The sequence below is a fragment of the Camelus dromedarius genome, chromosome 3, assembly GCF_036321535.1.
Source record: "Camelus dromedarius isolate mCamDro1 chromosome 3, mCamDro1.pat, whole genome shotgun sequence".
NCBI lineage: Eukaryota > Metazoa > Chordata > Mammalia > Artiodactyla > Camelidae > Camelus > Camelus dromedarius.
Genome location: NC_087438.1, coordinates 26,794,044 through 26,807,354, shown reverse-complemented (window position 1 = coordinate 26,807,354; position 13,311 = coordinate 26,794,044). Strand labels below are relative to the sequence as shown.

Genomic DNA, 13,311 nt, shown 5'->3' with positions numbered 1-13,311 from the left:
AATAGCCATAAATCATGTGTCTGATGCTCCCGGCGTTCCTGGCACTGTTGTAAAAACTCTTTATGTGTTAATAGTGTGCACCTTCACAACTAGCCCACGAAGGAGGCACTATTAACATCATCCCCGTTTTACAGATGAAGATACAGAGTCATAGGAAGACAGTAAGTGGTGGAACCAGGACTCAAACCCAGGCAGTTGATTCCAGAGTCTGTGCTTTCTTAACCACTGCGATTTGTATTACATCATCAGTGCACTTATTTTCATCCAAGACGCCCTCCTTTTCCTTTTCACCTATCCAAACTGAATACACATCTCCAGCCCCAGGTGTAATCCTGCCCCTTATTTTAAAGCTCATTCCAGTTACCTCAGTCTGAAATGCTCTCCTTTTTCTTGAATTTTAATGGTAATTCTGTGTGTCAATCTGATTCACAGTTAGCTTTGCTACAGCTCTATCATTGTTGTCTTAAAAACTATTATTTATTTAAAATTGTATTGTGTAGCTTTTTATTATGTCCTGATATTTTATATTATGGATTACTGCTCACTGGCTTAGGATGACTTCCCCAAATTTTCTTTTACTTATTTGTAAAGTAGTGCTAGTATTTGCTGTAATACACGATACGATACTTATAAAGCTACTAAACAGCTGTTAGTTGTCATTACTTCCTTTGGGGGCTAGATGGGCTTTTTTTTTTTTAAAACTAACGTATGGATGCTAGAATAAAAGGGATACTCCTTGAAGTATAAGTGAAATCAAAGTATTCTAAGGTTGTGTAAGTCATTGCCACAAGATGCATAAGAAGACAGCAATGGCAAAGTAGTAATTCCCTACTTTTGGGAACATGATCTTTGAAGAAAATTCTTTGTATAGGGAAAAATAATAAGGGGTAAGAAAAATAGAGATAGAACAATTTGATCTTAAAAAAGTTATTCCTGTCCATAGTAAAACGTACCATTTTTATTATAGCTTTGTTATAGCTATAGTATTAGTTTTTTAAGGTAGAATTGCATATAATCATTTTATGACAGCTTATAATGCTATTATTTTGTAATAGTTTAAAGATTGTGAAACACTGGATGAATGTTTCATTTATAACTTGACAGTCTCTGCCTGCAGCCTCGCATCCAGCTGTGGGAGCTGTGCACTGCACAGACCAGGATGTGAACGACCCTTGGGAGTTAGGCAGCAACCCTTCTCTCCTCGCGTTTTTCTCTCCTGTAAACAACAAATTTCAGTTATTTTAGCTAATTCTTTTATTATTTGTCTCCATTTTTCCAGATAGCAATGTTTATGTTGCTCTTCCTTAATTTTCTCTTTTAGTTTTGATCAGTGTTTTGTTAACCTCCCACAACAGAAGATGAGGATTTAGTCCCGTCGAACCTCCCAGCCCAGGCACACCCACTCACATGCTTGTGCACTTGTGTGTGCCCTCCCTCTCTGTCTCGATCTCTCTCTCTTCACTTACTATTTTTTCCAGTATCATTCTGTTGCAGTTTTTGGTAGACAAGTATTTGTTGTTTGTGTTATAGTTTTATAAGTCCGTAACGGAGATAGTTTTGCAAAAGAACAAACCTTTACCTTCCTTAGCTGGTGATACACAGTCTGTTGTATTTTTTAACCCTAAAAAAAAGGCAGACCATATCACTACTTGGGAATAGAATTTTGTGTTTGTGTTCATTTTGTAGATGACCCACAACACAACTCTGAATGGCAAAGACACAGTTCATCACTGGAGCTGGACGTCAGACATGCCCTTGGAGTGTGCCACTCACTATGTGGGAATTAGGTGCCACATCGATGACCCTAAGTTCTCTGGTCACAAAGAGTGGAGTAACTGGAGCCTACTGAAGAACATTTCTTGTAAGCTCATATTTAAAGAGTTTTTGTTTCAGATGAATTAGATTAGTCTTGCTTAAGTGTAGGGTTAGTTGATGCTTTCAGTTCTCTGAGCCCCATTTGGCTGCATGGGGGTCACCTGGGGATCTTCCAAGTCTCCATCCCAGAACAGTTTGATTCAGAAACTCTGAGATAGGCTTCAGGAGTCCGTATGTTTAAAGAACTTCCTGAGTGATTGGATAAACACCAAGGTTTGAAAATCACTGTGGTAGTCATTGAAGAACATTAAAAAATTATATGGTAATGAGATCAAGTCCATATTAAAGAAAAAATGGCTCTCAGTTTCTTCACAGAGCAGATCCCTACAAGCTGCAGAGCTATTGCAGAGAGCATGGGAATCTGCACGTGTACCAAAACATCTGTACGTTGAATAAAACTCACATGCAGAAACAATGTCAGCAGAGTGAGAGAGGGCCTGGAAAATTGTTGACAGTAAAATGAAGTCCTTAAAAAGGCTGCTACTCATTGTAGGTTATTTACTCTAGTGACAGTACAGGGAAGTGGATCAGAGGGAGAAAAGAATGGAAAGAGGCAGATTAATAAGGAGAATCTTGTTGTAGTTCAGTGTGTAAACTAGACTAGGACGCTTGGGTATAGAAATGAAAAGGGAGAATAGATATGAAAACACTGAAGAGACAGAGTTAGAATTAGTGACAGTGCATTTAGTAGGGGAGAAATGGAGCCGAACACGGCTGTTAGTTTGGACAGCTGAGTAGCTGGTGATTGTTGTCCAATGAGATACAAACTATATGATCAAACTAGGTGGGACAGATAAATTTCGTTTTTAATGTGTTGAGCTTGAGGTAGCTATGAAGTGTCTGGGAAGCAGTGTCTCTTTGTCAGTTGGGAATACAAGTCTGGCATCCAGGTAGTTAGCTGGAGCAGGAGATAAACAGTTGACCCTTGAACAACCGGAGGTTAGGGGTGCAGATTCTCTGCATAGTGGAAAATCCACATATGATTTATAGTCAGCCCCCCGAACCCATGAATCCTCCATATCTGTGGTTCCACATCCAGAGATTCAACCAACCACAGATCGTGTAGTACTGTAGTATTTACTATTGAAAAAAAATCCACGTGTAAGTGAACCCATGCAGTTCAAACGTGTGTTGTCCAAGGGTCAACTATGTATTTGAGAATCGTTAAAATATGTGATGGGAAATTTTTTAAATCTTGGAGGTTAACATAACTCAGGAAAAGGGGCATGGAGACCGAGGACACATCCATTAGAAGTTTGTATGTCCGAGGGAAGGATGGGAGAAAAAGAAGCCAGCAAAGCAAGCAGCAGCCAGAGGATTAAGCAGAGTATAGTGGTCTGCAAGCCAAGAGAAAAGGGAATTTTGAGAAGGCAGACTTTAGGCAACATTACCGGATGCTGGGGAAGTCGAAGGAAAGATTGCTGAGAAGTGGCCATTGGATTGAACAGTTATGCCAGTGAGCCATTTTAGTAGAACGGGTGTGGGTAGAAGCAGATTAAAGAGTAAGTAGATAGAAAGGAGATAGGAGATAATTTTTTTAATTGGCTATTTAGGAAGATAAAAACAAAGATGTGGCTTTAACCTGCAGTGAGTTGGGATTAAAGAAAAAGTGCTTTTTAGGAATTGGAGTACTTAACTATATATTTAGGCAGATGGGAAGAAGTCTGCTCTAAATACATAGAATAATTTCAAAGGAATGGAATTATTTAATGAGCAACTTTTTCTTGACATGGGTTTTTCACATGTGGACATAAACCCACTTAATTTGAAACTTTAGACTTCTTAGATATTAACTGGGACCCTGAACATTGATTTACAGCCCCCTCCACTCACCTCCCATCACCCCATCGTAAGTAAATAAAACCACACACTTTTATTTCTCATACATGTCTTGCTCCTTTGAAACCTGAGGGACATAACCTTATCTTTGGGCCACCAATGTTATAAAGTATGTAACAGTATGCTTTATGTGCACTGGGCTAATTTATGTAAAAGACTTCTAAAGTATTTAAAATTCCTTTTGCTCTTTCCAGGGTCTTCTGATTCTCAAACTAAGGTTTTTCCTCAAGACAAAGTGATACTTGTAGGCTCGGATATAACAGTTTGTTGTGTGACTCAAGAAAAAGTGGTGTTAGCACTGATCGGGAGTACAAATTGTCCCCTTATTCATCTTGATGGGGAAAATGTTGCAATCAAGATCCATAATATTTCTGCTTCTGAAAGTAGTGGAACAAATGTGGTTTTCTCAGTAGAAGATAACATGTTTGGAACGGTTATTTTTGCAGGATGTAAGTATATAATGTTTTTTTAAAAAGTTCCTGTTAATCTGTTTTGATCCTCCTTAAAAGCCTTAGTGCTTTTTCTGGGGTATGAATTGGTTCTATTTTTTTTATTCTAATATAAATGATATATGAAGGCACCAGAAGTTTTGTTTATTTTAAGATGAGTTCTAAGCTTGTTTTCTACATACCTGTATCTATATAATTTGTAGATTTTATAATATTTGAAACATTCAACTGCTAATTTTTTACATAAGTTCTTAGTTAACAGCTTTGTTGAGTCAAGGGCAAGTTAGTATATATAAGACTTCTTAATCCTATATTGTTTAGGAATTTTTTCATGTAAATTAATTTCCCACCTAATTAAAGTATACCTTTTTTCCAGTACCTGCATTAAAGAAATTATAATGATTTTACACAAAATCTTTCTTTTTAAAATTTTTTTCTTTTTTTGTTTCCTTTCAAAATATTTTTCTTAAAAAGGGAATTTTTTTAAATGGGGGGGAGGTAATTTTAGGTTTGTTAATTTTTTTAAACAAAGGTTTAAAATTGAACCTGGGACCTTGTGCATGCTAGGCATGCACTCTACCAGTGAGCTTTACCCTCCTCTCTCTCTGTTCTTTTTTTTAGTGGAGGTACTGAGGATTAAACTGTCAACTGAAATAAAATCACACAATGTGAGAGTTGTGGGTTAAGTTTCATTTGGAGCAAACTGAGGACTATAGCCTGGGAGACAGCATCTCAGATAGCTCTGAGGAACTGTTCTGAAGAGCTGTGGGGAAAACTCAGAATCATATATGAGTTCAGTGAAGGGGGGCACATGCAGTCAAGCACACATTTAGGCAGAGGCTGCTGCTAGTCACAAAGAGCAGATGTCACTGTTAATAACTTTAGTGCTTTTCTAGATAGAAGGAGACTCAAGAATTGGGCTCATAAAATCTTTTCCTGAAAATAGCTAACTATATGAAGGCCTGTTCTGCCAGTTTTCCCAGAGCACAGAGTGCCTCATTCCTGATCTCCACCCTGAACTTGTTTCAGAGAGTCTTGGAGGTCAGTGGCTGCAGCAGCTCGTGATTCAGTCCTAGCAGAGGTAGATGGCAAGTGCCAGCATGATTCAATCCTTGTAGAGGCAGGTGGCAAGTGCCAATTTTTAGTTGGCAAAACCCAGGACCTTGTGCTTACTAAGCATACACTCTACCACTGACTATACCCCTCCCCCGGACAAAAATCTCTCAATAGCATATATATGCTTCTCTGATGAGAAGAGGGTAGCTGGAGGACATGGGTAGAAGGAAGAACCCCTTTCTCACTGTGGTCCGTGTATGCTGTGTGCTATGTAATGCAGGGCATCTTTAGTAACACGGCCACTCCTACAGTTCTAACATTCCATGACATTTCCAAAAGTTGCTATGGTTGGTGGACTGCCCTACCTATATAGCTTGTATTGAGCATCCACAGATAATTTTGTATTTGGAGTTTTTCTGTCTCCTTCCTGTGGTCACTATAATGTTACTGTGCACTGGTGGCTTTACTTCCTGCAGTGCTTCCCCTCCTCCATACATTCTGATTTTAAAGCTTCTGAGTTTGGTCCAAGAGTCTCTTGAATGAAATGTATGAAATGTAAGTGGCTTTTGTAACTTTCTTTTGATTGCTAAGTGATTTTTCTTATGCTTTTTTTTATGCTTCTCAGCTGTGTTCTAGATCTGCAGCTCTCAGTCCCTCTTTTACTTTCACAGAACTTATGAATGACATTCAGCTGCTGGTAGATTCCCAAGGGAGTAACCAGGATGAGTTGCACTTAGCTTGCTGGCTGTATCCTTACTCTCTTTTTGTCTTCCCAGTAAGGCGTTTTGGAATTCGAGTGAGAGTGAGGATATATTCAAATTTAAACTTTAGAAATTAAAAAAATTATGTTTTCTTCCCTAAATGGAATTTGAGGAGTTGACTTGCAACATTCCTCACAAATGATCTTGGAGTCTAAATTGAGAATCAGTGTAGTGAAGATTCTTGATAAATGATGCCAAAAAGGGAGACATTCACTTAAAAGAATGAAATGAAAAATTTAAACTTAGAAGATGAGAATATTGATTCTTTTTATTATTTCTATCAATGTTCTAATCTTTTATCATAGTGCTAGAGCAAAGCTATTTAATTCATAATTTAGCTTTCATTTATAACATTTGGAGGTTGAAATACTGATTAATACCTGTCAGTTCAGAAGCTCAGTGGTAACATTTCACTTCAGAGGGAGCGCTTCAGAAACTTACAGAAGCGGCAGGCTGTAGTGTGAGTTAGGGATCAAGATTCATTTTTCTTTCCCATATGGGTATCCTGTTAACCCACCATTTACTGAAAAGACTGAAAAGAGTTTTGGAACCAGCTTCAGGTTTTTCCTACACACACACATGCACATTCAAACCTGCCAGGTCTTTGATTGGTATTACATTAAATCTATCAATTTAGGAGAATTTTTATTCTCACAATATTGAGTCTTTTAAACCATGAACATGGTATGTCCTTCCATTTATTTAGATTATCTTTGGTTTACTTGAGTGATATGAGGTCTTATTTATCTTTTGGTATATTTTTCCCTAGGTATTTGGTGTTTTCTGGTGCTATTAAAAATAGATGTTTTTAAGTTGTACTGTCTATTTGCTGCTGTAGCAGAAATATAATTGATTTATACCAAGCTTTTACCTAGCTTCAGTTAACTCTTTTGTAACTTAATTTCTTTGAAAAGAAAAGCAGTACATTACATTTTAAATATTGCCCTCTCATATTTTTTCTTCTTCAGTTTTTCCTTCCACTTCTTTCTAATTTGCTCCTGTTATTTGGATTTTAAGTTTTTCAGCTTATCTGCCAAATCCTAAAATAATCAGCATTTTAAAAAATCCTCAAAATTTTAGGTATTTGATTTTAATAAAATGACTAAAAGTTTGGCCTTAAGTTTAAAATACTTTTCAAAATAAATGTCAATGTTGTTTTTATTATCCAATTGTTAAACTTTCATATAAATGCTCATTACTTCACTTAATGTTTCCTAAGTTACCTGGAAGGTTATAATGATTATCTCTGGGAAAAGTATGTGAAATTTTCTAAGTCTTGTTTGATGAACTCAGGACTATTTTAAAAATATAGGTTTTTAAAAATAAAATTATCTTACAGACTTTTTCAATGAGTTGATAATTATTTAACAAAGATTTACCTTCAGTGAAAGATAGCTTGGACAAATATGACAGTAGGAAACATCATTTCTTATATTGGTTGTTAAACAAGATTACAGAAGTACCACTTTCTATAATCAGACTGTAGAATTTTCATTTATCACTTTAAGGCCTCACAAAACAAAAACAACTTTTTTCTTTTTCTAGTCTTGCTCCTACAAAAACAGAACAGTTTCAATAAAGAATAAGAACAAAAGAGCAGTAGTCACTTTGAATATAGGGAGATGCACAATTTTACCAATAGGTACTTTGTAAATAATAGTCCTTATAACTTATTTAAGAACTCTGAAACTTGTAACATGACTTGCAATATGATTTGGTACTTCTTTTCAAATCACAATCTAAGGATGATAGGTAATAGTACTTATAACCTGTAGATTTTTCTGATTGAACTAGTTGGACATAGGTTCCTTCGAGATATTTGATGAACTCTGAAATACGACTTAAGGGGGAAGAAAACGAAAGGTCATCTCTTCAGGTTGCTATTGGGGAGTTTCCAGATGAGCTATTAGTCACTCTTCAGTATATTTTAAACTGTCATTTCTAATGTAACATGAACTCTACTATAACATGCTATATAAAGAATGATAATTCCTGCATTGTTCAAAATGAAAACATTTTGTTTTTTAAGGAAATTGTCTAAAACGTGATTGACATTTATGAAATACAACATTTTCAGGGAAAATATATGTAATCATAAGTAACTGAATTTTTTTCTTTTTTTTAATTAGATCCACCTGATATTCCTCAAAAATTGAACTGTGAGACATATGATTTAAAAGAGATAGTATGCGCTTGGAATCCAGGAAGACCGACATCCCTGGTGGGCCCACGCAATACAAGTTACACTTTATTTGAAAGGTAAAGGTCTCTGGCAAAGGTTGTCAGACAGTGAGGAGTGCATTGGAAAGATGTTATATGACATGGGGAGATGGTCTGTTTCATTTGTATTATGAGCAAGATATAAAACAAAATGTGCTGTATAGAATTGGATATGCTATAAATGCTGCAATTTAAAAGCATATAGACTTGATACCTTGTTTTTGAAAAAATCTAGAAGGAAAAGACCTCAAATATGAACAGAGACTATTTCTGGGTCATGGGTTTATGTCTGATTATTTTCTTCTATTTTCTGTATTGTTTATATTTTCTTCCCTGAGTATGTGATATATCTATAATTAGAAATGGAAACTTTTTTAAAGAGTAATTATTAGAAATTTACCAATTCATTTTTTCCTGCAATATATCTCTTGCCATTTTGAAATTATTTTAACATTCCTTAATGCTCTCTTAATTCACAGTTTTTCAGGAAAATGTGTTAGATATAAAAGAGCTGAAGTGCCCACAAATGAAAGCTATCAGTTATTCTTTCAAATGCTTTCAAATCAAGAAATATACAATTTTACACTGAATGCTCGTAATCCCTTGGGTCAATCAGAATCAACACTTTTAGTTAATGTAACTGAAAAAGGTAAGCTACTGCATAAACCAATGTCTTAAAAATAACTTTAGAGGTGGTAAAATGTCTTGAGATTAATGAAAAGTGCCTCTAGGGATTACTTTTTGCTGATTATTTTCTTTATAATTACTTAATATTAATTTTGTAAATTTTACTGAAAAATATTTAAAATTTGTAATTTCAAGTCACTGTTTTATTGAAGAAATAAAAATTTGAATTGTTTCCACAGAAACTGTAAGTGGCTTTATCTAATAGTTTTTGATTTCTCACAATATTTTTTGCCCAATTTTTAAAAACTTTTTTATTTTGAAATAATTTAGACTCACAAGTAGTTGAAAAAATAATAAATTAGAGCCCTGTGACCCCTTTACCCGACTTTCCCAATAGTAACATCTTATGTAACTGTAGTACAACATCCAGACTAAGCAGTTGACTGGTACAACACTGTGAACCAGGCTACTGAACGAGACCACTAACCTTGCTCAGTTTTCACCAGTTTTTACATGCATTTAACTGTGTGTGTGTAGTTCTGTGCAGTTGGATCCATGTATAGATTCATGAAACCACCAGTACAATCAAGATCCAAAACTGTTCTGTTGCCCTAAAGGAACCGCCTCCTGCTTTCACTTCAGCAAAGCACACCCCTCTCCCCCTCCCCCAGGCACTCAAATCCCTGTCCCTGGACGACAGCTAATCTGTTCTTTGTCTCTGTTATTTTGTCATTTTGAGAATGTTGTATGAATGGAGTCATACACTGTATAACCTCTGGAGGTTGGCATTTTTACTAAGCATGGTGTCCTTGAGATCCATCCAAGCTGTTGTATGTATCAATAAATAGTTTGTTCCTTTTTGCTGCTGCTCATTTCTGAATTTTTACCAACCCTATTAATATATAGCTCAAAATAGAAATAAAATATGGCCCATCTTTTTGGCATTCATTCCCATGGTCATTGCATGGGTATCAACTCCTTGCCAGGCTCTGCAACATGCACAGCAGTGGAGTAGAGGCCTTATCCTAGAGACTCGCAGTCGGGGAGAAAGGGCTTAAACTGGATGCATTATAGCACAGCCTGGCACGTGACTGGTAGATGCTCCTGTTGCCTTTTTGTTTTGTACACGTGGGTCACTTTCATCAATTATTCCATCCCATCATCTCTTGTTTCTTAATTTTTCCTATAACAGCTGCATTTTATACTTGAGTGGCAGTGTTTGCATGTATTTGTCTGCCCTCTGCCATTTCACCCTTACCTTCCACATGATTCTTTCCCATCACTTGCATTGCTATGTGCACCATCACCAGTGTAATGTGCAGTTTGCTTTCACTGTGCTTTTGCCAAGACCCCAACCTGAAATGCTCTTCTGCATCATTTTGCCAATTTCAGTCTAATTCTAGCCTTCAAACCTCATCTTCATTCCCATCTTTGCTGTAAGACTTTCCCTGCCACACTTACATCTAAATTCCTGTAGCAGCTAGTATCTATACTACACATTTAGGAACTAATGTATACACTGTAGTTGATTTTCTTTATTTTTGTTGGTCATTCTTCCAAGTAAATTATGGATTCCTGAATGGTAGAGACTATGATATGACTACGTTTTAGTATTTATGATGCCAGCTCAGGAACTTCAAGTGTGGTTGGTCCTGAAAAAAAGTTGGCATGATGTTAGCAGTGACAGTGAGTTTTGTGTATTCCACAAATACTGGGTAGAATATTGTTGATCAGTACTAATGACACTTCTGTTTTTTGTTTTCTATGATTCTCACTTGTCATATTAGAAAACAGCTTTCAAAGTAATCTTTGAAAATTGTATTTACAGTTCATCCCCATACTCCTACTTCAGTCAAAGTGAAGGATATTAATTCAACAGCTGTTACACTTTCCTGGCATTTACCAGGCAACTTTGCAAAGATTAAGCTGTTATGTCAAATTGAAATTAATAAAACTAACTCAGTACATGAATTGGTGAGTAAGATTCTTCTATAAACTTCCTTTGAGGTTACTTTGGATAAAATACTTAGTTTTTAAGAAGAATTAAGTAAATTGTCACACATAAGCTCTCAGGTTATTTATTATAGAGATTTACTAAGAGCCAAGACATTATGTAGCAATGTCATAATAGCATTATATTTAGCACTTAAAAACAATTATAATGTTATATATTACGGAACATAAGTTTGACTTTTACTACTCAGAATGTTTTCAAGTCTAGTATAGTACCTGGCATGTAACTGTTGCTCAATAAATTTGTGAATGAATGAGTAGTTTTTGCTGTAACCTTTGGCGTTAGTTAATGGACTAATCGGCACCAGAGAGAAAAAGTGATTTTTTTAAAACTGTTAAGTGCAGCAATAGGAGCAAGTTATAATTGGTCATTATAAGTCAAAACATGACTTTTTAATACATTTTAAGTACTTAGGCTGACTTTTATACTGTACCGTCTCGTAACTTGTGGTAAGTCCAAAATAGATGATGTTGTGCTTAAATAGCCTTTCAGAAACTTACTGATGATTTCTAGAAAATCAGTCAGACTGCAAAATGTACAAAGCTCCTAGTTATAAGTAATTGGGAACTCAGAGACTTTCTTGAGGCATGCAGATCGTCAAATTTGTTTAGAAATACTCCATCTTGATTTTATTTAGTTTAAGTATTTGTTAAATATTCTACATGTTTAGCACCACACTAGAGCTTCTAAGTGCCATATAAAAAAAGATGCAGAAGATGATGCCTGCCTCCAGTAAGCTTTCAAGTGTCATCTGAATAATACGGTCAATCCTCACGGTTGTCTTAGAGTACCAAACACCAAGCTTATTGCATCACCACTGGCCACTGGCTGGTTGTCACAGTTATCCTTTCTGCATAATTTAATTGACCATTATTATTTAGATCCAACATTTGAATTAAAAAGATACCTTACTTTTATTTATTGCTATTGCAGAATGCAATTTCACTGGTTTGACATTTATATAAGAATTAAAATATAGTGGATAAACTGTCTTTAGTCTTACAGAGGTAAATGCTCATGACATTCAGTTAATTTGTTACAAATTTGGGAGACTTTCTTATTAAAAAAAGTATATGTGTATGTATTCATATATATCCTATACATTATATAATATATATTACATATTACATATATACATTATGTATGTAGTATGTTTTAAATTTTTGTTTGTTTTCTCATAGAGGAATATCACAATGAAAGGGGTAGAAAATTCAAGTTATCTCATTGCTGTGGACAAGTTAAATCCATATACAATATATACTTTTCGGATTCGTTGTTCTACTAAACCTTTCTGGAAATGGAGCAAATGGAGCAATGAAAAACAATATTTAACCACAGAAGCCAGTAAGTTGACTAAATGATTTGTGGCTTAATTATTACTATGGATCCTGAACTTTATGACTTTTTTTTTCTAAGAAAATGTCGCCAAAGTGACTAAAAGTAGGAGAATGTTTAGATAAATTGTATAATTGTGTAATACCTTCTGGTAAAATACACAGACATTTTAAATGATGGTTTTTAACTTTTTGTGATAATATGGGAAAATGCTTGGCATGTGTTACATGAAAAGACTAGGCTACTCTATTCACAGTGTGATTGCATCCATATTAAGAGGATACATACAAAACCAAACTTGAAAGATTATGGGGTGATTTTTTCTCACTCTTTCCTCCTCTTCTTGGAATTTTAATAATATATTTAGAATACCTCTTTATTGGAAACAATAATAAGGTTAATTTGATGGAATTTTATTTGCAAACTAGGCCTGAGAAATGGTTGGGACTACAAGGTCTTAAACTTCAGTTTCTGTGGTACACCCAGGTCACACTATTTATAAAATCAGATAACGGGTTTTCTGAGTATGGTAATTTCCAAAGACAGAATGAGATCTATTCTTGATTAAACAGATGTCAGCTTTAAAACAAACATCAAAAAATTTAGAAATAGGTGTAATTTTTCAGGAAGCATTCAACAAAAGATTGCAAAAGCATTATTTATATTATATAATATAGGGAATATACAACTTCTTCCAAAAAATTTAACAGCAGTAGGACAAAAAAATGACAGATGTTACCAGATTTTCTCTCCACATGAAGACTAGAGAGATGAGAGGAGCTTTACAACACCTGTAAGAATTGTTTGGACCATGCTTGAGTCCAGGGAAGAAAGAGCATTAGTTATCTGTTGCTATGACAAATTACCCCAAAAGTCAGAGGCTTAAAACAGCAAACATTTATTATCTCACAGTGTCTATTGGTCAGAAATTCAGGAGCAGCTTAGCTGAGTGGCTCTGGCTTAGAGTCTCTTATGAGGCTATAATCAGGATGTGGGTGGGGGCTACAGACTTGACGAGGATTGGGGATTGGCTTTCAAGATGGTTCACTCATGTGGCTGTTGGCAGGAAGCCTCAGTGCTTCACCATGTGGGCTTCCCCACTGGGCAGCTGGAGTGTCCTCAACAGAACAGCCAG

The 13,311-nt window shown here is 35.6% G+C and overlaps 1 protein-coding gene across 1 annotated transcript in view; it reads left to right on the top strand.

Moving 5' to 3' along the window:
* LIFR (LIF receptor subunit alpha) overlaps window positions 1-13,311 on the top strand; it is a 70,196-nt gene that overhangs the window by 32,920 nt on the left and 23,965 nt on the right. Inside the window, exons 6-11 of the mRNA XM_031444205.2 lie at window positions 1,687-1,861; window positions 3,909-4,163; window positions 8,110-8,239; window positions 8,680-8,849; window positions 10,656-10,801; window positions 12,023-12,185. Of these exons, the coding sequence (XP_031300065.2) occupies window positions 1,687-1,861; window positions 3,909-4,163; window positions 8,110-8,239; window positions 8,680-8,849; window positions 10,656-10,801; window positions 12,023-12,185 (1,039 nt within the window). The remainder of the gene's footprint in view (window positions 1-1,686; window positions 1,862-3,908; window positions 4,164-8,109; window positions 8,240-8,679; window positions 8,850-10,655; window positions 10,802-12,022; window positions 12,186-13,311) is intronic.